The sequence below is a fragment of the Trachinotus anak genome, unplaced genomic scaffold (genome assembly GCF_046630095.1).
Source record: "Trachinotus anak isolate AG129_WGS33_773 ecotype Australia unplaced genomic scaffold, CSIRO_AGI_Tana_v1 ptg000031l, whole genome shotgun sequence".
Lineage (NCBI taxonomy): Eukaryota > Metazoa > Chordata > Actinopteri > Carangiformes > Carangidae > Trachinotus > Trachinotus anak.
In genome coordinates this window covers 7,170,090-7,195,739 of record NW_027273882.1, presented here as the reverse complement: position 1 = coordinate 7,195,739, position 25,650 = coordinate 7,170,090, and the positions used below count along the sequence as shown (strand labels likewise).

At 39.8% G+C, this 25,650-nt stretch overlaps 1 protein-coding gene across 7 annotated transcripts in view; it reads left to right on the top strand.

The window, feature by feature from the left end:
• Positions 1 to 25,650, top strand: part of mei4 (meiosis-specific, MEI4 homolog (S. cerevisiae)) — an 82,763-nt gene that overhangs the window by 42,897 nt on the left and 14,216 nt on the right. For 4 of the 7 annotated variants that reach the window (XR_011686495.1, XR_011686494.1, XM_071467704.1 and 1 more), the window contains exon 6: positions 1,421 to 1,519. The exons of 1 other annotated variant lie outside the window; for it this stretch is intronic. Coding sequence is in view for 4 of the 6 variants with exons in the window: in XM_071467704.1 (XP_071323805.1) it covers positions 1,421 to 1,519 (99 nt within the window). In the remaining 2 variants the exon portion in view is untranslated. Of the gene's footprint in view, positions 1 to 1,420; positions 15,392 to 25,650 lie in introns of those variants that run through there. 2 more of the 7 variants (XM_071467700.1, XM_071467701.1) reach the window with 1 other exon arrangement.

The following is a 25,650-nucleotide window of genomic DNA, read 5'->3' as shown; positions in this document are numbered from 1 at the left end:
ACTGAGGTGTTGGCACACGCCTCTCACTGGAAGTAAAAGATAAAGTTGGTGTAAAGTTTCATCGATACATTTCATTCAAATGTGTTTAGCAACATGGTCGTCCCACTGGAGTCGAGCTTGTGTCGTCTTGATGAATGTGAGCTCAATACTTCCTTTTGTGTTAGCAGGTAGAGGACAGTAGCTTTATTAGAGCCTGGTTGATGAAAAGATGAAAGTAGCTGCTGCTTTCCCAGATTGCATGTAAACACTGACTTTCAGACAAGTTTGGTCTTAGAGGGATTTCAAACGTGTGTGTGTGTGTGTGTGTGTGTGTGTGTGTGTGTGAGAGAGTGAGAGAGTGAGAGAGAGAGAGAGACACGCTGGGCTGGAATGAAACAAATGCAAATAAATTACTCTAGGTAAATAAAAACAGATAAAAGATTGTCTTGCTCAAATTTGTTGCTGTTTTAATTTTGTTGGTTTTGTGAGTGGGCATGGCGTCACATTGGGGAGGGCGGGGTCATAGGGGGACACACTGCTTTTAGCCATTAGCTAAGAGTTGCTTTAGTGGTGTGATGCTGCACCAGAGTCAAGTGCTGAGTGACCCATTTGTGATGGGGGTCTGAGTGTTGTGTGTGTGTTTGTGTGTATGTTTGTGTGTTTGTTTGTGAGGGGTTAAGGGGTATTGTTGTCACATCCTGTCAGCTTTCTGAGGGTTTTAGCCTGGAGGAATACCTGACAGCCATCTGGCTGTTGTTTTTCTTTGTGACATCTCACAGCCACACACACACACACACACACACACACACACACACACACACACACACACACACACACACAGATATAGCCTGGAAGAAATCCAGGAGCTTCCCTCTATTTGAATAATTAAAATTAGGTTTGCAGTGTTCTGTGTTTTGTGTGCTTTGACTTAGTGTGTGCAGTGAAAACAATCACACTTGTTCCTCATGTTTCTGTGCTGCCATAGTTTGTGTGGTAAATATTAACTTGCAGCATATGCAGCAATAATGATTTACCTTTTTATCTGGTGTCTTACCACTGCCTCTCTTAAATGACATCCCTCCAGCGCTCTTTGTTCATCAGCAGTAGCATTAGCAAGGCAGTCATTTAGTTAAAGCACTTACTTGGCTGCATCTTAGCTGTGGCATTTCCCCACAAGTAGAAAAGTAACTGACCATCTATTTAGAGCAGCTATTGATAGATTACCATGAAATTTTTTTCAATTATTCATCTTCCCCAGATGATAAAGCACTCATCTGACTGACAGATGAGAATATGTCCAGGCTTAGATTTCACCCTGAAAAGTTGTCAAGTTGTAGTTGTCATGATTTAACACTGATTCACATCATACAACAGAAATAACAGTGTTGTCTTGAAGGTGGTTATCAGTGAGCCACGCTCTAATGTAGATGTTACTTTCCAGGGGCAGGAGAACTCAGGGCTCGACAAGTTTCCTGTCGACCAGTACCGGAACTCGTGCCACCTGTTCTGGATTGTGGAGGAGCTCCTGCAGAAATCAAAGGTACCGTGCAGGGTGGAGGTGGGGTCGAAGCAGACCGGCTTCCTGAGTCACTTGGAGCGGCGCGTCTTCCTCTTGTCAGATGAGTTTCCCTTGTTTTCTATCTGCATGTGGAGGATAGGAGGTCTCCTCACCTCCTTGGACAGATAAGATCTCTCTCAAGTGTTGGAAACAGGCAGGTCACATTCAAAGGTTTGGTTTCCACTTCCCTACATGAACAAAGTGGTTTGAACAACAGACTTCACCATGAATCTGCATCAGTGGAAACCTACGCTCTGGTGAGGTGCACTAAAAAGGAAAACGTTATATTGACAGGAAACTATCATCTTCAAATCCAGATGAAAAATGCATCTGGTCATATTGTATTTTCTTCTTCTTGTCAACAAATCCCTTTAAAAATATCAAAACCAGCAATGAATTTTCCTTCTAACACGTATTGTGTGTATCAGTGTCTGGTGTATCTTATTCCTCTGAGCCACAGAGCTCCACTGGTGCTCACAAACTATTAAAAACACACAGAGTGACATGAGCCCTCATCACCATGAATACACACACTTTACTTTGGTTCAGTTCAGACACCTTCCTGCTGCCTCAAATACTCATTTCAGCCCAAATATAGATTAATCCACTGCTGAAAAAAGTCCCCAACAGATGCACCATTTCCTTTCTGTTCTGCAAATAGAGGGACCATCTGTTTCAGGGAAGGAGATAAAGCAGGGAAGTAAGAAAGTGTTGGTTTTAGTCTTTTCATGGGATTTGCTGACAGTAGCAAAAATAAAGAATATTGCCTGTCATTTCCTTTAAAAAAAAAAAAAAAAAAAAAAAAAAAGTGATTATTCTGATCAATAATAGTTCAGATACTGCGCACGCAAACTCTGCAAAAACATACTTCAAGCCAGTTCCCACAAACCAACAAACTGTCCAGAAAATATCACATGTACAGCAGAGGTCGGTTCATAACAACTCAGAACAAAATGTATTTAATGAGGATGTTAATCTTTCCTGGGCTCAGTGGATTTTATGTTTCCAGTTGTGGACACGTGAAAATGTTACCATCAGTAAATGTGTAGCACGCCTATACTGGTGCATAACTGCACAACTGAGTGGAAAAAATAAATCCTGACACTTACTTATTTGTTCCAACATTAAATGTAATGGAGTAATAACAGATCCTTTTAATAGTCAAGAGAATCGTTTCACAGTTGACAAAAGAAGAATCTACAAAGTTTAATGTGTCGGTGCTGGGTTAGGGTTAGGTCCAGGGATTAGTTTGACACTGTGCTGTTTTTAATTGAGCAATGACACTGAAACCATCACTGAAAGCCACAAAATGACTAATAATTCTTGTTAAGTACTAATTGTTGCCATTTCTCCATGAGTTGCTTTCTTTAATGGGTCCACATAGAGCGCTGAAAAAGGCTTGTTTTATTTATGTGAGTATTAACTAAGGTTCTTAACATTATTCCTCACCCTGGATGTCGGAGCTACTGGTGGTGAGAGGATGGTAGATGTCTGTTTTTTTTTTTTTTTAATGCAGGCCCTTAAAGGCTACAGAAGATAATTTCCAGCTCATTCACAGTTGGAGGGACAGTGAAGTGCTAAAACTTAATGGTGCAATGTGATAAAAGTCACCTTCATCCTGAAATTGTAATATGACTCTTGAGTCAACATATGGATATTATTATTATTATTATTATTATTGTAGGTATTTATTTTTCATTTTACACATGATTTGCACCATTTTTCAGTAAAACCTACCAAGTGTCTGTGGAATTTTATAGCCTTCAATGTAATAAACAGAGGATCAGTGGGTTGTTGTTGCGTAGCCTTGTGTACAGTTCTTATCTTCTCTCATTTGATGCACAAAATTAGATTTGTATCCTCTCATTCTTCAACACAGCATGTGGTCTGATATGTCCAATAATAACAAGTCCAATTTCCATCAACAACATGAAGAAATAAAAATAGAAGACAAAGAATGGCATTTCCTAGCAACCACCACATTATTGTGAAATTGGTCATCATGCTTTTTAGATTAAGGGTCTAACAAAAACATAAGGTATGCTATGATGTTTGAATAATACACAAACACTACTTAAAACCCTCTATACTAAAGCTTTTTACTGCCTCATATTTTATTGATGTTCAGTTCAGGATCTTTTTTGGAAAATGTTCACTGTAGATAAAAATAAAAGTAAATTTTTTTTTCTAATTTTTATTTTTTTCTTTTTCTTTATTTTCTTTTTTTCTGGAAAACAACTCCCAGGCTCCAACAACCTTCACCAGTCAGAGGGTGTAGTGTTAGTATGTATGTAGCCTGAGAGACAAAACCCAGGACCTAAAAATCCTGTAAACCACTGGCTGCCGTTCAGCTTATTGCTGTGAGCACACGTTTTTTATCGACTCATTTCTCTGATCTGGATGTTGGCAGCTGGACGTTGTTTTGTGAGATTTTAGGAAGCAGAAAGTTGGGGGCCACAGTGGAAGTTAGACTCTGGCTTGCACAAGTATTGAAATGGAAACTACAGTAGACCTCTTGTAATGGATTTTATTTGCAGCTATTTACTGTTTCTTACTCACTCCTTACAAAAAACCGAGTGCCACCATCAGCAGGGATGTTCCTCTCCCTGCTGCTTATTTGCTGTCTGCAATAATGGCTCAGGCATGAGAGCAGCTAAATAAGTTTCCTGCTACGTCACGAATGACCGAAGGCCCCTGGGTCCCGGCTGCGCTGATATCACTCCTATTGTGTCTGCTCTGGGTTTCTGCCCCTCTCTGTCTGTGATCTCCTCATCTTTCATATCCTGTCGAGAGCAAAGCAGGGATAGGCGCTCCTTTAAAAAATAAAAATGGACTGCTCATATGTGTGCTGATGGTTAATGTGCCTCAGTGGAGAAGTGAATCTGTGTGATGATGCGAGCGATTGACAAGATGAGTTGTGCCATCAGCAGAGGAACCCCAGCGAGAGAATCAGCCCACAGTATGTGTAAAAGTTGGTTCATCAGTGGAGGAGATTAACTTTTGGAGAATGAAACATATTGTAGGCTTATACAAACTGATGCAGTATTAACAAGAGAAAGCCTGCTTAAAGAATAAATAAATATCAATCAATATCAATAAATGTATCCAACTAACAGGTTTTATTGGTGTATCAGAAATCTGATGTATCTTATTCCTCTGTGTTATTGTTGTTATTAATTATTTCAGGTCCCATATAAAGCAGGTCTAGGTTCTATATTAATACTGTGAAAGTATCAAAGCCTCAGTCCACAGAGAAATGCACACAGCCTGTATTCAGAAACTGATCCTTAAAACCAGCTGTCAGGACTTCTGGAACTTTGTGATGTCACAACAAAGCAGTCACTGCTCTCAGCCACGCCCCAAGTCCCGCCCACCTGGACCCACCATCCAACCTTGCAGGATTTGGTTTCTCTGAGTGTTTACCTGAAATCTGCTATAATTTTATTATATCACTCAGAAAACAATCAGCCAATCAGAAGAGAGGCTCAGATCCTCTCTTCTGATTGGCTGACTGTCCCTTCTCCAGAGAGAAGCCTGAGAGAGGAGATGTAGAACTACACTGAGATGGTTTTTGGTTCTTAAAACCACAAAGAAACAAAACAAACAAAACAAAGCAGGAAAGACTGCAGGCATTTCAGTGGGACACGAGAGTTCACCGTGATGTCCACAGTGTCTTGATATTGGTAGAGATTTCAGACTCCACCTCAGGCAAGTCTTATTTTTGTTTTTGTTTTTTACATACACCAGGGATGACAACTCCATCTTACACAGATACAATGCTGGAAACAGCAGGACCACAATGACCACACAATCAGGCAGTGATTGAAGAGCAGCCAAAACCTGTTTGTAAAGCCGCGAGCTGAGTCGCCATCACTGTACAGTCTGATTGTAGTTATTTTGTTCTTCTCAGGTTTGGTCGTCTCCATCTGTGTTGAGGGTTGAGCTGTAGCAGCATTTTGTTTGAGCTTTGTTTACAAGGACAAATCATTTCATCACTAACAGTTGGTATTTTTCAACACCTTGTCTCTGGAAAACTCACAAGGAATTACTTTTATCAACAACTAATTTGCCATTTGTTTTGTAGGAAACATAATTGTGGCCTGATTCTATTTTCCTGGTCTGGTTTAATATAGACAAAGTTCACAGTGACTTCAAACACCTGTTTATTTACATTTAACTAAAACCACCATCTTTCACTGACGTTAAAGAAAACTCTGTAAAAATCCTCTGCTGTGGTTAATATTTAGTTCAAAATGGTTTTCCCACATGAAAAGTGAAAAAAATAGAAAACTGGTGCTGGAGACACATCTGCTCTTACCTCCTTATAGAGAAATACAACTTGACCTTTTGACCAAGGGCTTTTGTTGCTTAAAGCACAGACAGGATTCTGGCTGTGAGCCTGGTCTCTGTTGTCACAGTTTGCCACCTGCAACACCTCCTTGTGACTCTGGTGGTATCATTTATTATCTTTCATTAAAGAAAGAAATTCTCTCAGATCATAATCCAACTGTTCAGTGATGTGTAAGCATCATTTCTAATCGACAGAGTTGTGGTATTTATTGGGATTTTTAATATGGTGATTTTGATATTTAGTGCTTATTTATGCTTGTTTTGATAGGTTTTTTAAAAAAATGTTACAAAAAGTAATTGTAAATGTCACCATGATTGTTTATTTTTATTTATTTATTTTTTGTGGTGAAGCCTTATTAGAACATGCGGTAAATAAAAGGAACCAAACACTCTTTGCAGCTTGTCCATAAGGCACCCCAGGGTGCTGCGACATCCACTGTTGGAGCAGCTGCACTGGAGTTACCCATAGTTGAAACTAGTCGTCAAGAAATGCACAGTTTCTGTCTGCTGGAGTAACATTTGATAAAAACTACAGTGAGCAAAAAGTGAGGTGTTTTTAAAGATTTATGTCTCCTGTAGGAACCAATGGGGCTTGAAGCTGAGAGCCACATAGGAGGGAAGTCGGACTGTTTATGGAGACAGATTAATACATTGTTGGTTTTATTATTTTCATGGGACAGTAAGAGAAATGGAAAATATCACCGGCACATTTAACAATCACAGGCGAAACTTAAAGAAGAACCTGAAAAAAAAATTGAACTATAAAATTATACGATTCAAAAAGTATTTTTGAAGGAGAGGACATAAAATGTCCAGCAGTCCTGTCAACCATGAAATACTGTAGCCATAAGGAAATAAAAGCATGAAAAAGCTTGAAATATGGTAAAGGATATAAATCAGTGAGGTTGTGAAGTGACTAGCTGTGAAAAACCTGCAGAAACCGTGAGCAGATTGTGTATATAATACTTCACTAAGGCATTTTCACAATCTCCAATCAGAAGTAGATGATTTATGAGCTCTCTGTCTCCTTAAATCTGCACAACCTTGATTGAAATGAAAATTAATTTTACATACACTCAGTCGCAGCTCTTATAGATCAAAGAGATGGTGGTGGCTGATGCAGAAAGTGGTCCAGTGTTATTGAGATTGTGGTCTATAAAAATTCAGAGTTTGATCCTTTTGTGGTTATACAGGTTTTTGGAATAGGAATAGAAAAAGACTGCTTAATGAATTCAGCATGCACTTCATCCCAACTGTATTATAATAGATGATAAAAAAAAAGAGCTGTGCAGGGAAACAATGTGAAAAAGTAAAGATTTTGCTGGAGTATATGCAGCTTTGTGAATTATTTGTCTGCCAGGTTTAACAAGAATCTAAAAGTAAGACAACAAAAGGGACTGCATGGAGGTTGATATGATATATTCACCAAAAAATGGATGGAAAGTCTAATGAACTTGTGGGAGAATTGATTTAAAGGAACAAGCGTCACAATCCTCTGAGCAAGAGAAGAGGATTAAACCTCTCTGTGTCTGTGTGTGTGTTGGATTCAAAAGAGGTTTAAAGAGTTGAATTGTTGGATGAGAAGAGTTTTCTTTTTATCTGTAAGGACTGGGTGATTTTTGAGCCATTTGAGCTGTTAAAGATGACTTCTCGAGGCTTTTTGACCTTGATTGATGTGGGAACGAACTGAACTTTGATGCTACTCCAGATGCTCAGCTGTGATGTTCCAGATCACTGGCCTTATGTGACAGATGTTTCAGAAATCAACTGTAACAGCAGCTAATGGTTTTATTACTGGAGAGTGTTTAGCGCACCAAATTAAATATTCAGACCGGTCTGACAAGTGCTTGTTGAAATGAGAGGATGTCAGATAAAACTTTTTCTGGTTGGATAAAAGCCAGATAAATATATTTTGTACAATAAAAAACAGAATGCTTGTTTCCTTACTGACATTATGGATATTAAAGAATTGGACTCTCTTCTCAGATTTCACAGGTTATGATGACATTCATGCCACATATAACACTTTCACTACAAACAGGACGAGTGCCGAACCTGCAAATGGAAAAACAGAAATAAAAGTTTAAATGCAAACTAATTACATTCAAAGTAAACTATTGTAGAGTTTCTGTCTATAACATTAAGCCTTGGATATAGATGAATCATAAAGTTTAGAGAAATGGGATTCGTCACTGTGAGAGTGCAGCTCAGGCCCAGAAACCAACCTGAACCAGACAGACATACTTTTTTTGTGTGTCTGAACTTTACCTGAGTCTGATCCAGTTAATCTAAGCTGAAGTATTGAGTTTATGTTACCCTGTCACGGAGTTGTTGTTTCCAGTGTCACAGCTTGTCTGTTTATCCTGATTACACACGTGTGGTTACCTTGTAAATGACCATTAAAAGGCTGAAGTACCGAACCTGACCTGAACCTAAATTACTGTCTGAACCCATCGGACTAGATACCCGACCTGCACACGTCCTGTTCAGGTCGGGTATCTACCCTTTACTCTGTAGTTCCTTATGATGCAAGTGGACTGTGTGTTTTTGTAGATAAACTTGACTAATCCGCTCTGATCTACCCTAAAGCCTTACATTATTTTTTCCTGGTTAATTTTATTAAATAATATCAACATTTTACATTCATGAAGTAGTTCAGGGTCAGATACATTTAATCGTCCTCTTCAGCTCAGGTCGTAACCACAGGTTGGCTACATTAATAGGCTGTTACTCAGAAGCATTTATGCCTTTGTAACCAACAAAAGGTGATGACAGGCTTTTGAGTTATAGTTATTTATGAATGCAGTTACTTACTAATTTTTAAAAGTAAACCCAAGTGAGTGGGTTCTATTCTGGATTTGGATTAGATAAAAATGGTATTGATCCCCAACCATAGACAGAGTGGGAGTGCTACTGCAGTGAAAATATTGTTCTGATTCCGCATCATGTAATAAAGTTATTTGGTATCTGTGAAGATCATAGATGATAGACCAAACTGAGTGGTGCTTCAAACATACACACTCTTCTTCCTCAAATAACCTGTGGTCATATGTTTGAGTATAAACAGCCAGTCGCTGCTCCGTCTCTATGAGCACGCAGTCAGGCTGGTGAAGTGAATGTAATCGGATTTAGCAAACTGTAAATTGAGAACGACTTCTGCTCATTCATCTTAATTTTACAGGTTCTTGCGTCACGGGGAGATGACAGCGTTGTTTTCGCTCCAGCAGCGTTTGGTTGACCCATTAATTCTCTGCGACTCGCTGGAAACACACAGACAAGGAAAAGACTGTGTCTATTAATCTCTATCTACAAAATGAGAGCTTCTCTCAGTAACACACGCTCTACTGAGCACTACCAGGCTGGGGTCAGGATTTATGTTGAGAATCAGTGAAACTGGTTCATCATCATGTGACCTAGTCACAGTAGAAGTTGTGTTGAATTGAAAACTCAATTTTCAAGGGCAAACCACAGCGTTGTTGTCATCCTAATAAGCTCTGCTCACCTCAGCTCACCTGGACTAAACATCAACACTAACTGAAGTCGGGTTATTATTGAAAACATGTTTTCCATTTTAAACCTTTGTGTCAAAATAGGAAAAAAGCAACATAATGACTAAAGCTTTGTGCCACTGAGTGTGATTTGCATGTGTGAATCCATCCAGGTCAGACAGTCCAGTAGATGAGTGATTTCATCTTTAATTCAGGCTCATTTGAAAGCTGGTGTCTGTCCTCCAGGGCCTCCCGCCGGCTGCCTGGTTGGGTTAGGCTTTCCAGCAGCTGATTGTGACCATCGCTTCCAGGTGCTGTTCATTAATGACAGTCATTTGTGAGGAACACGAGCAGTAATGGATGCACCTTGTCAATAACACAGCCAGCGGGGAGCAGTGCTTTGGATGCCAGTGCCACAGCAACTGAGATTCATGTTTGTTAAAAAGCATCCCCACCCATCGACCTCATCACTAATCCGGACATTTTCAAGTGAGACTTGAAAGCAAATGATCGATTTGTGTCTTTCATTCTGCACCTGAACCTAATTTAGACTCTGAACAGGCCTGAGCTTCACTTCTGCTCTTCATTCAGCTCATTTTGGAATAAGTGGATGAATTTCATGACATATCCAAGGCTACAACTGCTGTATTTACCCTATTAATTTATTAATATGCTGATTAATCTGTTGTTAATTTTATTGCTCAGTTGGCCTATGTTTCCATCCATAATCACGGTGCAGCAGATGTTTGCTTACTTTTTGTTGCATTTATCTAGTTAATGTTACCAGTAACTTTAATTTTCACTTTGCTTGAAAAACTAACTTCCCTCAAAAAAAGTTGAGAGGAGAGACGGTCATTCTTTGTGTAGTTCTACTCTGAACAAATATTATTTACACTTCCAGCCACAATATTTAAAACACCAACAACAATAATATCCCAGTATTATTAAAACCAGAGCAAAACAAGCTGGGATAACTTGTGGCGTTCCTCAGGGCTCAAGCTCGGGTCCTTTTTAAAACTGCTAATACGCATGAATGCATCTTTACTATTGTTTCCTTTCCTTTGGCCTGAAGCAAATGCTGGAAGAGAAAATATTTTGAAATGGTTCAAAGTACAAAATTGAAAGTGACAACATCCAGTCTCTGTGTCATCAGTTGGATTCCTTAGTATGACAATGCACAAAATATGAAACTGGAAATGGTGGGGGTTCAGTAAAATTAGAATGTAAATCCTAGCAATTCTTGTTGATTGATTTTGATATATATTGTAATTAACTTGTGCACAGTAGAAAAGTAACTCTAAATGAGCTTTCAATTGCACTGAAGGAACTCTGTTTTCTATTTTCACTTTATTCAGCTCCAGATCTGTCAATAAACATAATCAACTCAGAATCGCAATGATTAGCTTTTTTTCCCCAATTTAGCCAAGCAAGTCAGGTGATGCTGAAGTTCTGATTGAATTTATCAAGGGCAATTTTGGCGTTTGCTTTGCATGTCGACCCCTGTGGGGATTTCTTAATTAGCTGTGGGAGCAGCGAGTACAGTGAACACTCTCATTTTCTTGTGTTACTGGTTGGTTTGATCTAACTTCTGTCAGACTCTTCTTAATTCACTCAAGAGTAAAATTTTCATTACTTCCCTCTTGCCAGGCAGCCCTCTGAAATATTCAACAGATGGTAGGCTTAACTCTATCAGCAACAGAAGGCTCTTTGGATTGCCTCTGATCATCATTGTCATCATCAAGAGTGCAGTTGAGCGTTTTTGCCTCCAAACAATCACTGAGTTGACCCCCTTTATATCCTTTTTTCATTATTTATTGATTGCATTTCTTCTGGCAGGAAGGGCAGAACAGAGCAGCACCTCACTGACATGTTGAGGAAAGTGCAACAATGTGGGGTTGAGTTGTTCTTGAAAAGAAAGGAGGATGATTGAAACCTTGACCATCAACAGCGAGCAGTGTATCAACCTCTCAGCAACACTGAACCTTTGCTGCTTTATCATTCTTAGTAAGAGAATTGTCTTACTGCACAAAAAGAACTTATTACTGCAACATCACTTACAGCCTCAATTATAAAAGTTTGTTTTACAGCAGGGTTGTTTGGTTGGAGACACAGTCTGAAATCATCCAAACTAAGTTCTCAGGTACAGGTGAGGTGACCAGTGGATCAGTTGGGCTGTGGTCAGTATGTGGAAGACAAAGTGCTTGTTGGATGGTCAAACTAACGGTGGTTTAGATACGGTACCACACTTGTACATCACTTTGGTCAGAAGTGTCTACCAGTTGAATGAATGTAAATGTTTCCATCCTCATTCAGGTCTGTCAGGCAGCAGCCTCTCTGGTCCCTGGTCTCTCATTATTCATTCTCCACTTGGTTTGCTTTTTAGCAAAAAAGTAGTTTCAAGTTTTTTCTCCTATAACACTGCAGAAATACAGGGTTTTAACAGACGGATAACGGGTAGGAAGTGGGAAGGAACACTGTCAACAGGTATCATGAAATGACTGAATATATGTATGTGAAATATGAATCCCAGTAAAAATGGTTATTTGCTTTCAGCCTCTGTCATCTGACCGCACATGGCTCATAAATACAGGAAGCTGAAAGCAGCAGAGCAGAATTTAAATGTTGTTCAAGTAGTCATGGTGACATTTGGAAAGATCGTGTGTCAACCTGTCAGACAGCCTTAAAGGATGCTAGAGGGGCTTTTGCTAATGTCAGATGTCAGTTAAGTAGTCTCGTTTGAGTTATTGACCATCATGAGGCATTTCCCTTGTTGTGATATTGAGCCAGAGGAGTCTCTCAAACGTTTGGAAAACTTCTACCAGGTTTTATTATTTAAGACCATTTGTAAGTGACCGAAGCCGGTTTAACACCGTTCTGCTTCATTTCTGTATCTCAGATTAAATCAACCATATGCCTTTTCCAGTTTGGAACCGAAAAGTGTTGGTGTTAAAGATGGAAAATACAACCTGTAAAATGGTAGAATCAAAGATCTTTGACGCTGGAGGTTCATGAACTCAAGAGAGTTCAGGCTCCAGTGTGGTGCACAATGTGTGTGAGATTCACTTTCTGAGTCAGACAGTTCCCAAGGAAGTAGATGAAAACTCCTTTTTATTTAATTAATTTAATTAGCAATCTGCACAAGACATTAACACACAGCATCCACAGACACACAAGGGACACAATATCCCTCCCTACTCCCTCCCCTGGTTAGTAGATTAACGCTTCAACACACTGCCCACATATATGTGGTCACACAGACACGCGCACAAACAAATGTATGTACACATCCTCTTTACATAATAACACAATTTATAAAACGTATATGATTAACAAAGCTTTTCGCTTTTCCTGCCACTTCAGACTAAATTTCAACATTCTCTGCTTTCGCCCCTTTGTTCTGAAAAAATTATATTCAACCATGAAATTATCCTGTGTCCGAAGTTTTTTTTTAATTATTATTATTTTGAGATGACCTTGCTGCTCTTTGATCCATGCCGCTAGTGAGCAACTTAGAGTAGTCCATGAAAACCTTTGCTGTGTTATTGTACACAGAGCATTGAAAGATACAAACTTGTCTCTAGGTGTGTTTCCATTAACCTGCTTAATGCACAATTTGAAATTGCAAACTTAAAAACCAAGTAATGGAAACGCCTGAATTCAAAGAAAAAACACTGGCATGAGATGGTTTGTCAGACCATTCAACAAAGCAATATTTTTGCACTTTTTTTGCAGTCGAGGCCTGGGGCCAAGTCCTGGGAGCTGGGGCCAAGCCCTGGGAGCCAGGGCCAAGCCCTGGGAGCCAGATCCACCCGAGAGGCTGGAGAGACTGATGGAAATCTATCATCACATTAAATTGGAATGATATCATGCATGGAAAAGAAACCCCCCCAAAAACAAAACCCAGCTTTTTTCACATAACATCACTCAATTTTGTTTTGTCCACTTTGCAAAACTGCGATGGAAACCTGGCTGTTCTGCTGTTCTTGGATCAGTTCAGTTTGATGGTGAGCCAGCGTAGTCCTCATTAACTGGCTGCCATCATAATATAAAGTGAAAGTTCATTATCATATCATTCCAGCCAGACCGCAGCCTGCTGATAAAATAAATGAGTCTCCAAATGAAGAGCGGACTCATGCTTTTGTATGGGTTTCTCTTTGATTGGCAATAATTGCAAAATTTGATCCTGTATAAATTGATTTCCTACACTTCTGCACATGAAGATCCTTCAGCTCCCGCACTTCTCTAAAAACTGAAACAAGCAGAGACCTTCTGTAAAGGCCAGTTAATCACATGATAATCACTCTGATGCATTAGGAAATCCCTTCAAACTGAATCTGATTTTCAGATTTGGGTTTTACTTTTAGCTTCACTAGGAAACTGTTTGCTTTTCCTTGTAAACTATTTTAGTTAATTTGTGAGCTTTCTGCTCAGTATGCAGCGAGAGAGGATTATTGATTTGGGACTTGGAGCTCATACCTGCCCTGTGAACAGTGTTGGCTGCTTTGTCAATAGCAGCACTGTTAGCATTCAGTTTTTATGGTTTTCAGTAGAGACAATGGCCTTGAGAATGAAAATGGCATAAATTAAGTGTGGCTGTTTTTATTATGTTTATTGTGTGATTAGAATTTTCTGATTAATTGCTTAGTCTGTACTAAAGTTGTTCCAGACCTAAAGGTGATGTTTTCCTTATCTGAATTTAGTGTCAGATATTAATGGTTCTTTTACTATGTTGAGGAGTTGTTTGCTGCTTTTCTCTGTTATTTTGCTGCTGGTAGATAATGATTAGGAGTGTTAGCAACTTAATGTGGTCTTGTCAGGTGAGATATAGGAACTGGTCTTTTCCCCTGCACTGTCCAAGGTCAGCAGTAACACAGATGGTCTGAGTCAGCAGAGGATGGATGCACGGTCTCAGGTTGCTTGTTTAACCTTTATTTTCATGGAGAGAATTTGCTGAGCAAGCTCGTTATTCCTCTGAGGCTCACAACTGCAAACACAGTCGCAGTCCCTCCAGCGGGCACAGAGATTGGTATTATTTTGGTCACTTCATCTCAATGGATGACAGTTTTAGACCAATGGTGACTTTAATATTAATGTTTTTGTCTTAACAGGACTGATCGTGGTTTCAGACCAAATTGAGACTGTCCTCCTGTAAAAAAAAAAAAAAAAAAAAAGAACAGGTTGCTTGTGCAGCAGATCTTTATGACCCATAGTTAGGTTTTGTTGCTTGGCGACATCTAGTAGTCGTAGTAATGACGACAGGAGCAAAGGGAAAAGTGCAGTGACGTAGTTTATAGAGCGACAAAGTCCACGTCAGGAGGAGGTTGGGGTGGATGGATGAATATAATAACATCACACAGGAGAGCGGTGTTCGATTCCCATGTGACAGTAGCAGTTTATGTTGTTTCTGTTATCCATGACCGTTTGTTGTTGTTATTGTAACCATGACAACAAAGCCTTTTTTGGATGTTTTTCCTGTGTCTGATGTAACCAAGTATTTCTTGTTCTTCATTTTTCACAAGAGACGTCCCCTTTTTCTGCACATTAGAAAAAGAGCACAGGCATCTTCTCCTGCCTGCTTTCAAATCTCATGTTTTACCCATGAGACCCATGTTTTTAAATCTTTTGTGCCCTTTCATGGCCATGAAATTAAAATCTCAAAGGTCGTTACACTGTCAGTTTTCTCTGCAGCTCAGCTGTTAAATGCCTGTCTGGTGTGGACTGGCTTTTGGCTGCTGTCAGAGTGCACCTGGCCATGGTGTCCGCTGATGTGTACCAGGAAAACAGCCATGCTATTTTCAAAGTAACTGCCTAATTTAGCATTTCCTAATCCACACCTGGTAGACAAGTGTGAATGAACTGATGCAAAGGAGAGTTCAACTCGCCCACACCTTCAGCCAGCAAACACATAAGGCTCCTGTCAGGGGTCTTCATCAGGAAACCTGACACTGGCAAAGGTTCTTATAAACCCAGTGCCAGTGTGAAGGAAGTCCACTGCTTTTCCATGCCAGTGTTAATCCCATCAACAAAAACCATAAAAATAAAAAAATATATATTTTTCCTAACAAAAATGACACTAAAACAAACTAAGAAATAATAATAATAATGTGAAAAACTTAAACTAACAAAAATCAAATTACAAAAATTTGACTAATACACATTTTCATTAAAAGATAGAAACTAAATCAAATTCAGGCGTCCACATTAACAGTGTTTTAATATTTGAAAATAAGCACGGTGTTAAAACCCTGAGCTCAAAGCCATTGTGTGAAACTGTGAAGAGATAATTGGGCTTTTTTGTGGGAAACAAAAATCAACAGTCCCATTGAAAATTGTTGGTCTGTAGCTGTGTCCCAGTTAAGGGGCTGCATCCTTTGGAGGCTGCGCTGAAGACTGATTGCGATGCAACGGTAATGACGCGTAGACGCTACGGCGCTATGAAAGCCACGTCCTCTGAAGGACGCGGCCCCTGAACTGGGACACAGCCTGTGTGTCTCTTTCAGCCCTTTGTTCTCTGTGTGTCTGGCTCAGACTCACTGGGATTTCTTTGTCATGCTCCCACTTCAGGGTGAAAGTAGGAACGTTTTTCCCTGACTTTGGCAGGTAAAGATTTCTGCCCACTTCATGTCAATCTCTCTTTAAATCCTCCTCATAATCAGCTGTTTTTGGTGAAGCAGCCTTTTAATATATGAACCATGACAGGCATATAATTTTGACTACAGTGGAACTGACAAGTTTTTGGTGATATAATTTATGATATTTGTTGAGCATTAGGTGAAAAAAAACATGTAGAGTTTACTTTTTCTTTAACAGTTTTCATCTAATGATCCTGAAATTCACTTAACTGACCGATCATAGCAGGAATTATAGGAGCAGGAAATCTTTTGTCAGCCTGTTTTCCTCATATGAGCAGTGCTGTATATTAACCTCCGTGCAGGAATGAACATAACGTCATAGTGGCCCCATCTGACCAGACCAAGGCTTCGCTGTATCTCTGAGGCCGCTCCTCAGCCGACTAAAGGAGGACATGGACTCTGCAATCAAACTATAGCTTTAGGAAAAGACGAATAAACAATGTATAATTAAAAGGATTTGCATGCTATTAGTATTCCCTGACATTGTCTGCAGTGACCCTGGAGGCTGAAGGAGCCACAACAGTGTTGGCAGATACATAAATTAGACTTTGAGAAAAAAAACATCTGCTTGGGGGAGTAGCACAAGAGTATGTGTGAGAGAACGGTGACATTAAGTGGGACTGTTCCTCCTGGAGGGGGTCAGAGATCATGAAATCACTAAACAAGGTTGGCAACTGCACCAAAGCACATTTGTTTAGTTTTGAAATACTGAAGTGGGGACAACAGCGCATGTTTGTTCCACTCGTTTTCTTTTTCAGATCTTAAGAAACGATGACTACAGGGGTTATAATTGTATTATAACCACACCAGGTTTATTGGTTGTAAAGACTTTTTTAATCAAGGGAAGTTTTCAGTGCTGCTCTGCTAACTGGGTCTGATTCTGTTTTAGTTTTTATAAAGAGAAACTATCCTCACAGTGATCTTATGTTGAGCTTTTCCTTGGTCTTTTTATGGGAAAAGCAAAATATAGAATTGCTTTTAAATCTCAGCTCATTACTTACTGCTCCTCAGCTGTATTTCAGTCTTGAAGCAGTACTCACCTGCCATATATTCACTGAAAGCCTTATTGGTTCACCAGGTTGTGGAAGAAGAGATCTCTCTCTAATAAATAAATAGTGGTCATAGTGGTGGCAGTCGAGGCAAATCTATGGAGTCCCACTGGAAGTCGGTGCTGCACTCTTATCTATTACAGCCACCTTTGTCATTCAGGATGATATAGTACTTGTGTTTCTCTATAGAATTCTAGTCTTGTCTACTCTCTAAGTGCAGAGCTTGTAAAAATCTTTGGCGTGAAATCAAAGTGTCAGGCCGGACCTGTTCACTGATAAACATAAGAAATAAATGCAGCCTCTGTTGTTGGTTTTCAAAGCGTAGCCTGAGGCACTTTCTTCTTTCTACAGTTGTCTTCTTTCAGCTGTTCTGTTCTGCTCCATCGGTTTGGTTCCTCCAACAGCTTGTACTTACCTCCACCTATTAGATTAAGCAACACCCTGCAGCTGCCAAAATAAATACAACTCCCCAACCTGCCCAGACACTTCACGTATGAATTTGCTTGTTCCATATTGAATGTTTTTGGAAATCTGTCCTCTCACTTCAGGTTTTTGAGCTTTTACAAGCTCATTACACAATCCATCATACTTTGACATTTGCCTCCTCACAAGCTGTCGGCTAATTGAGACGTTTGTACAACACGGCTTCTCTGAGAATTGGTCAACACATCCTTCGGTGAAGGCCCATTAACACACAAATGTTGTCTGTCAGCGTTTGTTTGAACCACACAAATTGTCTCTGGTTTGTTTCCGCAACCCATTTTTTTTCCCCCTCATACACATAAACATGAATTATTTGACGAGCAAATCATCTGTCAAACCCTGCTGGTGTTCAGGGGCAAGTCTGAGATCAACTCCTTTCCTTCAATGGTAACTACGGTCATTTTGTAAAATCAGCTGATATCTGCCATAAAATATGTAGGTTTATCTCTTGGGTTTGGGAATCTGAAACAACGACCACTCTTGGTCAGTCTACAGCGTCTGCATACACATATGAGAACACATCAATGGGCCACATCCCAAATCCTTTTTACTAGTATCACATTAGAGGAAAAATCCCATGCTGTAATTGCAGTTTTGATATTTTAAAGTCTGACAGAGGTTTCTATCTCTGGCTGTACTGATTCACATGTCAGTCAAACTCAGCCTGACACAAAGTGAAAGTAAAGTTCACACTGTCATTTGTGTTTATCAGTTAAAACCACATCTTTAAATACTGCCTTTATAACACAAGACTTAAGCCAAGTTACCCAAATTTATAGTGTTGTAACAATACATCATGGGGTTACCGTGGTTACCAAGGGATGCCTGAAAGTGTAAAAAAAAAAAAGGTAAACAGCTGCCTTAAAAAAAAAAGGTTAACAAACAAGCATTAAAGGAATAAACCTAAATGTTAACATTACAAGAAAAAATAAGTTAACAGTATGATCAGTATGGTCACCAGCGAGCTGTATGATCACACAGCTCGCTGGTGATTCTCTGCTCTACAATCATCAGGAACACTCGTCTCTTCAGGAGGCGACAGGAAAGTCTGTGTTGAATCTGACTTGTTGAAACTTCATCATTCAGTTTCATCAGTCTGTTTGGTTCCCTCTTCAATCCAAACAGCAGAGGCGAGAGACAAAAAGAGTCTCTTCATATCCAAGGCAACCAGCAGTTTGAGTTGTACGTGTGCGTCTGTGCACAGTTTACTGTATGAGTGGGAGATGCATTAAAAAAAAAAAACTCAAAGGAAAATCTCTTCTTTCAATTAGAGATTTGGATAAGAAGCTCCGTGAAGCTTCATCATGTTGTTTTTCTTTTATTTTTAATCATGCTCTTTGATTAATTTGTAATTGGAACAAATGATCCAAATTGAGATTTTTTTGGGGGGGGGGGGGGGGGGGCAAGCCCACTGCAAGAAAATTAGCACAAAATTAGATGTGTCACATCAATCTGAGTTGGTGTTTTCTGTTTCATCTGGTGCTGCAGGGACCGAGTGTTAGGAACTCAGTGTCTTGCTCAGGGACTCTTCAGCAGAGTGGAAGCTTGATCATTTAAATACAGAGTTCAAGGATTTTCTTTCCAACATAATTAGTCCTTCTGCACACTTGTCTCCATTTTTTATCCCTCTGTAAATAGCGGTTCAGCTTCACTGTCCTGCTAGTGTAGCTGTTGACTTTCAGTCTCATCGTGACTCCCACCACACTCTTCAGGATTAGACAGTTAGTGTGGATGTCACTCAGCAAACTGACTCTTTTTTTATATTAACAATGGATGAAATGACAGTGATGTGAAAGTTGTCACTCATAGTGACAAACCCACAGAGATTCATCCTCAATTCTGCAGCTCGTTGGTTTGGTTTTACAGCAGAACCACAGCATCAGAAAAATACGTCTCCAGCCAAGTGACAGAGGCCTCCAGCCGCCACAGTAGTTATGATGGGAGCAGAAGAGTGAGGTCATTATAAAACTACCAACTCTGGTGAGGGAGGATGTTGGAGTGGATGGATGGGTCAATAAAACAATGACCGCGATCATCCCCTAACCTTAACGGAGCACTTAACTGAGCCCAGACTTTTCTGAAACCTAGATGTTGTGTTTTCAGTTTGTTGCAGCTGTTTGTGGTCTAAAAAATAATCTACGGACACATGTCAACGATTGTTTGGTTGATTATGGTTCTGACTTGTCAGGACTGATTTGTCCCAGTTGGACTGAGTCATTTCCAGTCTTGTTTAGTTCAGAAGATAAAATCATTGTGTGGTGTTTAATGATCCAGTCGCTGCCTGTCGTACTAAACATGATAAAAAAATTAAATGATATAATTGATCACCCAAATATTTTCCAGAACATATCCAGATTGATTTTCTCTCAATATTAATCACATTTAATTGCTACCTGCCAATTTATTGGCACGTTCAATGTTTTTGACTTGTTAATAAATAAATGTCAGCTGTAGCTCATCTCTGACTCTCCAGAGTAAGGAAATCAGGTCGTTCAGGTGGAGAGCAGTTGTTATGTGTTGTGTGTTTAGTTTCAGTAATCTCAAGGTTCCTTCAGTTTTTGTTTCAGCTTTTACTCTTCATGTTGGTGAAGAGTCAACATATTTTTTCTAAAAGTGCAGCATCTGTTAATGTCGCTGTCATCCTCTTGTTCCGTGGATGTAACTGACAGCGGCTTGTTTACCTGTAGTGCCTCCATCTGGACCGCCGTGTGCCGCGGACCCTTATTGAGCCCGTTACAGCTCGCTGGTCCGGACAGGAGTGATCTCAGTGGGCGCTGAGTTGCTGCAGAGAGAGAAGACCCGCGAGCAGAGCAGTTATTGGGCGGGAGATTGCAGCCAATCAGAGCATAGCTGCGATGTCAGTCCTAATGAGTGCAGGACTGTCATGTCTCCACCGAGTCCACTGCTGTCAGCGCCCAGTGAAACAAACAGGAAGCATCTGAGCTGCAGGCTGAGCCACACTGAACCTCCTGAGACCGTGTTTCATTAGAAGTTGTACTTTGCTCCTCATTATTTTGCCTGATTTGTTATAAAAGCTTGATTGTCCTCATTGTGTTGATGAAGGTTTGCAGTTCGTTTAAAATAATTACATTGGTTGAACTTGAGGCTGTAAAATTACTTCAGTACAGTGTAGAAGAACTTTTAATTAAATTTGCATTGTCACACTAACTGTAGTTAAATTACAACTCTGTCTTGCAGCAGACCCTGAAACTACTGTAATGAATGAATGTTAGCACAGAGAACAACTGTCCAGTGCTGGGTTGGTTTATAGAGGTAACTTTCTGATGTGGTGACATTATGAAAAAAGGATTTTCACGATTTAACTTTTTTGCTTTGGGGGCAGAGTTATATTTGTAAACTTCTCGTATGTCTTTAAATATAGTTTTGTGTCAGGAGAGTGTGTGTGGACGAAAACCAACACACAGTGCATCACATCACTATCAATGTTATGTTTATATTAATTAATATCAATAGCCTGTTTCAGCAGAGGTTGATGTGAGGCTGTGGAAACTAAATGACTTTTAGGAAGATCAGTATCATATCTGTTAAATACAAAGCAATAGGCAACAGCTGATTAGCTTAGCTTAGCATTAAGACTGGAACGGGGGAAAGCAGACCTGCAAGTCTGTGGGAGTCCTGAGTCGTCCTCAGGGGGGCACACAGTCAACTGCTTTTAACCTCAGACTCACTCTGCAGTGGGAATATCTGGCTTTCATGCACACATTGTATTTATGTTCATATTCTCTAGAATGAAGTCCATTTAAAGGATTCATGAAGCTGCAGTTTGTTTCGAACCCAAAACCAAAGTTATGCTGCTCTTACTCTAAAATATCTGCAGCAGAGAGCGGAAAATCACATTTATAACTATAATGTGTAATATTTATATTTATTTTTTATTATAGACAACATTACATTACACAAGTATTTTATTGTGTATTGTGATTCTGCAAAGCTTTTGCCACCATGCCCAACTCCATAGCCAGAGAAGAACGTCAATAATTCTGCAAAACCTTGGAGTGCATTCAAGGACGACACTTTTTTAGGTTCAGTACCAACGTTTTTAATATTCTGTGCATGGCAGTTACAATTTGGTTCAGGTTAGTGAAAGATCCTGGTTTAGTTTACTATAAAGTCACATGTTAAACAGTTGGTAACAGCTTCTCAGATTTGTTTGCTTTTCTCCTTTTCATGTCCCTGTATTTTAGAAATTTTGTCTCATTGGGCAGAGAAGCTCGAGCCCAGATGATATATCAGCCAATATCCTCTTATCACAGATATTGTATGTTACTGTTGGTGTATACGTTGGCCAACAAATAAGATGTTTGAGATGATTTAGAAACAGTGTCTCTGTTAGAGGTTGTCCACTAGAGAGCGCTGTTCACAGATACATCCACAAGTAAGAAACCTTGGTTTCACTTTAGAGTCTGATCTCAATTCTACAGCCGCTTTTAGTCCTTTGGCCAAAACCATCTTTCATCATTTGCACAACATTGCAAAGAGAAGACCTCTGCTCAGCCAATAAGATGGTGAAACGCTTGTTGACGGTTTTATTTCTAGTCGTCTTGACTACTGTAAAGCCCTGTGTACTGACCTACCAGGATCCAGAAAGCTGCTGCCGTCCTTTTGTATGTGTATAGTTTTAAACCTTTTTTTTCTACGTATGGTTTTAAACCCAAAGTTTCTGTGTTTAAAATCACATAAAACTGAGAAAAGCAGCAAATCCTCAGATGAGAGGCTGAAACCAGAGACAGTTTCTGCTGATTATCCATGATCAAAGTTGTCTCTTGATCATCTAATGGATTAATGGACTAATTGACTTTCAGCTCTACATGCAGCTGTGTGTTTATTTGTATGGGCGATACTGTGTGTGTGTGTGTGTGTGTGTGTGTGTGTGTGTGTGTGAGAGACTGTGCAACAGTGTGTATCTAATAGACTGGTTTTGTGTGTGTGTATGTGTCGTGCTGCATGTTAATGTTGCATGAATATGTATGACGCTGACATTTATTACAGTGACTGGAGTTTATGTGTAACACCACTGACATGGTGTCACTTTCATACAGTGTGTGTGTGTGTGTGTGTGTGTGTGTGTGTGTGTGTGTGTGTAGATGAGTGTGTGCTGCGTAGTTAGAACTGGGCAATAAACCAGATTCATAAAAAATGACTGACGTTATAATTTTCCTGAACTGAAGATAACTACAATAATCACTCACATGATCAGATGTGAGTGAATTCAGATTCAAATTTTAATGGTTTCTGTTTTATTCCTGAGAATTTTTTTTTTCTGCCAGTGTGGCATGATGGATGGCTCTAAATACTGGAATACCTATGAGCCTCAAGTGTCTTTACTACAGAGAAGCAGCCAGAGTCAGAAATCTCTGTCATTGCAGTTGGGAACAAAACTCCACAGCTGCTGAAATTACACAATATTGATTCATAATCTGACTTCTATCCCCAGTAACCGTCACATTCTGCAAGATCCCATCTTTCTTTCACCTTTGTGAGAGTTTGTGAACCTGTGTTGCAGCTTTTCTAACATCTCTAAAAAAGGAGAAGGTTGTATGTTTTTAGGGACCAGTACATCGTCATATCCCTGCTGTTTAGAGAGGTTAAATTATCATCACTGGTCATCAGCCGTAAATGTTCCGAAAAGCTCAGGGTTTATCAGCTAACGGCTCATGTGTTGTATTTACTGCCCTAGGAACTAAATCTTATGCGCTCACATGGCTTCTCATATCACTCTATGCTGACGACACCCAACTATACCTGTCGTTCCCACCAGACCACCCCACTGTCTCTGCGTGGATCTCTGCCTCTCTCTGACATATCCACATGGATGAAGGAACATTTTCTCTGACCGTTTTGCAACCATCTCCTGGTCGAGCTGCTTTGCTCTATACAACATCAGACAAATCAGGCCTTACCTCAGAACTCAGAACACCAGGCCATGGTTATCTCTCGCCTCGATTACTGCAATGCTCTTGAGCTTGAACTTGAAAAGCTCCAACTATCCATCACCTAACAAATGTCTATGCGTACAATAAACGGAAAAGAAATCCACCCTGTTATAACTCTATTAACCAAGACAAACAAGTCAGAATGAGAACATATTAAGTCATACGTTTTGATCTTTTTGTCAAGCCTTACACTCATGGATGACTGAGAGTCTCAACATGGAGTAAAATAATTTCTGTTGAGATATTATTTTGTCACTCTGACCATATTTTATGTCTCTAACCAGGAAGTGTTTTGAGATACATTATCTGTTTTACATCAGTTAATCTTTTAAATAAATGAATCAATAAAATCAATCACAGATAACACAACAATACAAGACCTTAGAGATGTGAGAGAGATAAAACCATTCCTCATGAAACGTTCTGAGAACGTGTGAATGTCTGATATGAAGCCATTGTGGAAAATGCATTTAACCAAGATCTCTGCAGACCAGAATATCTGGGCTATTTAAGTTCTTCACACACAACAAAGGACACATACATGAAAAACATGAGATGGTAAAACAGAATAAAGACAAAGATCCAAACACACAAACGTCTCTATTTCATTGCAAGTTTGGTTTGCGAACAGCGAAACAGCCTGTGTGACAGCCAGTGAGTCCATGGGTGCCCCTGTGTGTTTGGCTCCTAATTACACCTCGAACCCAGCAGTCAGACTGCTGCACAGCTCTGTGAGCCTTACAGCGCTCCGTACAAAATGCTTATGAATCATTGTTGAGCTAGCGAGGGGTAACCAGGGAGCTAATTAACCTTCTGTGTAGCATCCTTTTTTAAATTCTCTGCATGTCGAAGAAAAGTTTTCAGAGAATAATTAGAAATTGCTGGAAAACAGCAGCACATTTTTGAAATACTGAGTAAAAGGGTTAGATACCCTGCTCAGTTCTAGGAGACCGTGATCGTCTCCTGACGCCTCATGTATCTCTGAGATGGTTCAATCAGCCCCGACTCTCTGCGTTCGAGTGATAAGTGGAAAGCGGGGCCTCTTTAGAGGTGACGACATCTTGGTGGAGAATAAATGCATGAAGAGTTTCAGATGTGGAGAGAAGTCACAGCTCTGACCTCGAGTAACGACACACACACAGACTGAGACTCAGAAATCTCATTTTCCTCTTTCAGGAAATGAGAAGCGTCTGTATCTGATTCTGAAGTTTATAGGACCAAGAAACAAGTGATTAGTTTTGGGTGTCGATCTGGATCCAGTGACAAACAGCTTGTTTCCATTAATAAATCAGGATTCGTAATAATGGTTCTGCACTGATTAGTGGATTAAATGAACAACTAAATTAGCAGCAACTATCCTGGTAATTGGTTAATCGTTTTCATGCAGTTATACATGAATCTTCAGCTCTTCTTTGTTTTACTTCAGGGACTTCCAACCATTTTTGCACTCAAACTGTTCATACCCACAATGCTCTCATGATATCATTCCAATTAAACGTGATGATGGATTTGCAGAAGTCTGCCTCTCGGTTGGAACTGGCTCCCTGGAGTAGAATACGACAGACCCCAGGACTTGAATGTAATGCAAGTGTTTCCAATTCATTTTTGCGAAACATTATTTTGCCAAATAGTCCGAAATGCAGTTTACCAGTTAATCGAAACGCACCTATTTGCATGTCACTGCCACACAAGCACCAGATGTTTGTCTGTTCACTCCGGCGACAGTCATTAGGTTTTCTGTTTTCGGGCTGGATCTTCATCTGTCCCATTTCCATGAACATGTCTCAGTAATACCTTCAGGGAATTTCTTTAAATTTGGCCCATTAGGACTCAAGAATGAACTGATTTTTGTGATCAAAGGTCAAAGGTCAGTGTGACCTCTCAAAACATATTTAAGGCCATAACTCACAAATTCATACACTAATTATGACACAGTTTAATTCAATTGTCTGTAAGGATTAAATGAAGGGATGACATTTTATATCCGAAAGGTCAAAGGTCGACTTCACTGTGACATCATAATGTTCTGCAGAAATGCTTCTGGTTGTTATTCAGAGCTGTAACTCAGGATGGTTGGCGGAGGGATACAACCATGAGGCGGTAAATCTAGTTCAGAAGTCAAACATGTTTGGAGCACATGTTACTGTCTGAGCTCAT